Raw genomic sequence first — 3,048 nt, 5'->3', positions numbered from 1 at the left:
GTCTGCTTATGTATTCCCATTGAGTCTTAGTCTTGGCAGGGGTTTTGCCCTAAGGAGACCCAACCACATGTCTTGATGTCTCCTGGACAAACAACTTCCTTGTTTTTGTAGAATTCAGTTGGACTGCCATTATTGTTTCATATTTTTCCTGTCGGTCTTTCTTTCAAGAAGTATCTTCTGTTCTTCTAGCCACTCCAGACTGGTTTGAGATTTTTTTTTTAAATGTTTTATTGTGAATTATGTGATAGATTACATGGAAGAACATTAGTTTTACATTCATCTTATATCATATATCGTATATCATTTCATTGCCATGGTTAGAATCCCCTCCATGCATCATCAACCAACCAAAGGGTATACCCTACAAGCCTGCCCTGGTTTGAGGTATTTTTGTTTGTTTTTAAATGTATGTAATTTTTAACTCCATTACAAAATTAATATCTGAACCCAGGCTTTGTTTTTACTGTGCTTTGTTTTATTTTTGTTCTCTGGTACTTTGTTTTCAACAGTTGGAACGAGAACTGGCTGAAATGAAGGGCTTTGGTAAAGGGCACAGTGATAGATACAATAACAGTAAAATATCTGAACTTGAAAAATCGAAGAGCCTTGAAACTGTCACAGAAGAACTAAGTCCTCAACAGAAGATATTGCGGAAATTGAATGCCTTGAATGAAAGAATAGCATTCTGGAACAAAAAAATAGATGAGTACGTTTAATAAATGGGCTAATTATACAAATTTGTAAAAAGAGACCCATTTGCTGAGCTCAAGTCCCTGTCTTCAGGAGTAGAGAGCAATTATATTGTGACAACAGTAAACTAAAACATAAAATGTTTCCAGTTCAATTTACTACTATATATGGGCATCTTGATTCAAAACTGGCATATAGTCTGTTTGCTGGAACAGTTCTTAATTAGGAAGAAGGAGCTTCCTTCTGAGAGGATAACATAAGAGCTGTTACTGGTATAGAAACTGAGACCAGGCAACGTTCATGTAGAAATGTGCTCAGGTTGAGAGTAGGACTATAAAGTAAGGACACTTAGTAAGTACTGAGAATTTTGACACTGTACAGTAATCACTGGACTGCTAACCATAACATCAGCAGTTCAAACCTACCAACTCTTCCTTGAAAATCCTACACAGGATCACTACGAGTTGGAACCGACTTGACAGCTCTTAACAACAGAGCACTAAGTGAGTAAGCTGGTTTTCCCTGTGATAATACCATCAATAGTAATAGCTAACATTTATTGAGTTTTACACTCTGTCCCCAGACTGTTTACTAAGAGTTGTACATCTATTTTGCACTCATAATCCTCAAAACAGATTTTTGAGGCATATTGTTAGATCTGACTCATAGCAACCCTGTGTACAAGAGAACAAAACATTGACTATTCCCACTGCATTCTCACAGTTTTTGCTTTGTTTGCCCATTGCTGCAGCCACTGTCAAGACGTTAAGTACCACTGACCCTGTATGGGGTTTCAGATCTTTGTGGGAGCAGAAAACCTCATCTTTTTTCCCACTGAGTAGCTGGGGGTTCAAACTGCTGACCATGTGATTCACAGTCCAGTGCTTATTCTCTAGAGTTGCTCCTAGTGTCAAGGTAAAGGTTATGCTTTTATTGACATTTTACTGAGTAAACTGAGGTATAAAAAGTTAAGTGTCTTGTCTAAGATCTTAGAACCTTGTGTTGTGAAGTAAGGGTGGTCTTCTAACCTTCACAAATTCTGAGATTAACAAAATTTGAGATGAGGTCTGTCTAATTGACAAAAAAATCTTGTGTCTTTTACTTGGTTTAATTATCAATATCAAATTTTCTTTACCAATTGAACAAATTGCATATTTCAATGTTGTTGTTGTTAAGTGCCATTGAGTCGATTCCGACCCATAGCAACCCTGTGTAGGGTTTCTGAGGAGCAGTTGATGAGCTTGAACCGCTGACCAAACTGACTTTAACCCACGGTGCATTAACTCACAATGCCACACCAAGTTAGGGCTGGGGCCTAGGATTGTGGCTAGTAGTTAAAAAAAACTATCTATCATGATTTTTCATATTATAAACCTTAGCTAATTCTAATAGCTTTATATTTTTTTTCTTCAATAGAATTGAAGCAGTTTATCATGTTGAAGTAAAGCAAAAGAAGAAAAGTCATGGCTTACTGATTCCATTTTTGTTAATTGAGTTGGAGACTGTAGGAAATATCCATTTTGAAGAAGGCACTCAATCTGATGAATGGTAAACCTGCTTGAAATTTAATTATAGCTTTAAAAATAATTTTAAGTGCTTAGAATCATTAACCAAAATATCAACTTAAACTTTTTAAGGTTCCATTTTTTCCTTTTTTACCAATTGGGTGAAAGTTTACAGATAAGATAATTAGCTCTACATTCAGCAAGGAATTCCTGGTGTGGAGCTGTAGGAGAGCATTGGATTGTGAACAACACGGTTGGCAGTTCAAACTCACCATCTGCTTCTCGGAAACCGTATATAGGATCACTATGAGTCAGAACTGATTTGATCGCACTTGACAACAACATCCAGCAAACTATACACCTTGTTTCATCTCAATGATTACAATCCCCTCCCTGCAACATTTATTCTACTTCCTCCCTATTGCTCCCTATTTACATCTTATATCTCACAAATGAATAAGGCAAAAATATTTGATGTACACTTACAAAACAAAAAAATATATATTCATTTAAATGTCCAAAGGGTCATTTCTGCCAGCCAGCTTCCTACCCGTAGACACACAGCTACTGTCTCTCCTATTGCCACTTTTCTAGGTAGGGATCTCACGCTCCACTCATGCTCTTGATGATCCTTCTTATTGATACTGGGATCGTCTGTTCCTGAAATGAAAGATTAAGTACTTCCCCCTTTCAGTTACACATCTTCTACAATTAAAGTTGTGACAATCGTGATTAATCCTACTAACAATTATTAGAATTGTCATAAAATCATATCACCGTTATCCCCCATGCCCCTTCACCAGATCCATCTGGGGAAGAGGGAAACTATTCAGTGGGGATTCTACCTTAAACC

General features: G+C 36.9%; 1 protein-coding gene across 1 annotated transcript in view; it reads left to right on the top strand.

The window, feature by feature from the left end:
* LRRC9 (leucine rich repeat containing 9) overlaps positions 1-3,048 on the top strand; it is a 219,084-nt gene that overhangs the window by 53,754 nt on the left and 162,282 nt on the right. The window contains exons 8-9 of the mRNA XM_006864637.1: positions 510-706; positions 2,107-2,238. Of these exons, the coding sequence (XP_006864699.1) occupies positions 510-706; positions 2,107-2,238 (329 nt within the window). The remainder of the gene's footprint in view (positions 1-509; positions 707-2,106; positions 2,239-3,048) is intronic.

This window comes from Chrysochloris asiatica, unplaced genomic scaffold (genome assembly GCF_000296735.1).
Source record: "Chrysochloris asiatica unplaced genomic scaffold, ChrAsi1.0 scaffold00067, whole genome shotgun sequence".
Taxonomy (NCBI): Eukaryota; Metazoa; Chordata; class Mammalia; order Afrosoricida; family Chrysochloridae; genus Chrysochloris; species Chrysochloris asiatica.
Note: the sequence above shows the minus strand (reverse complement) of the source record. Positions and strands in the feature narration are given on the sequence as shown.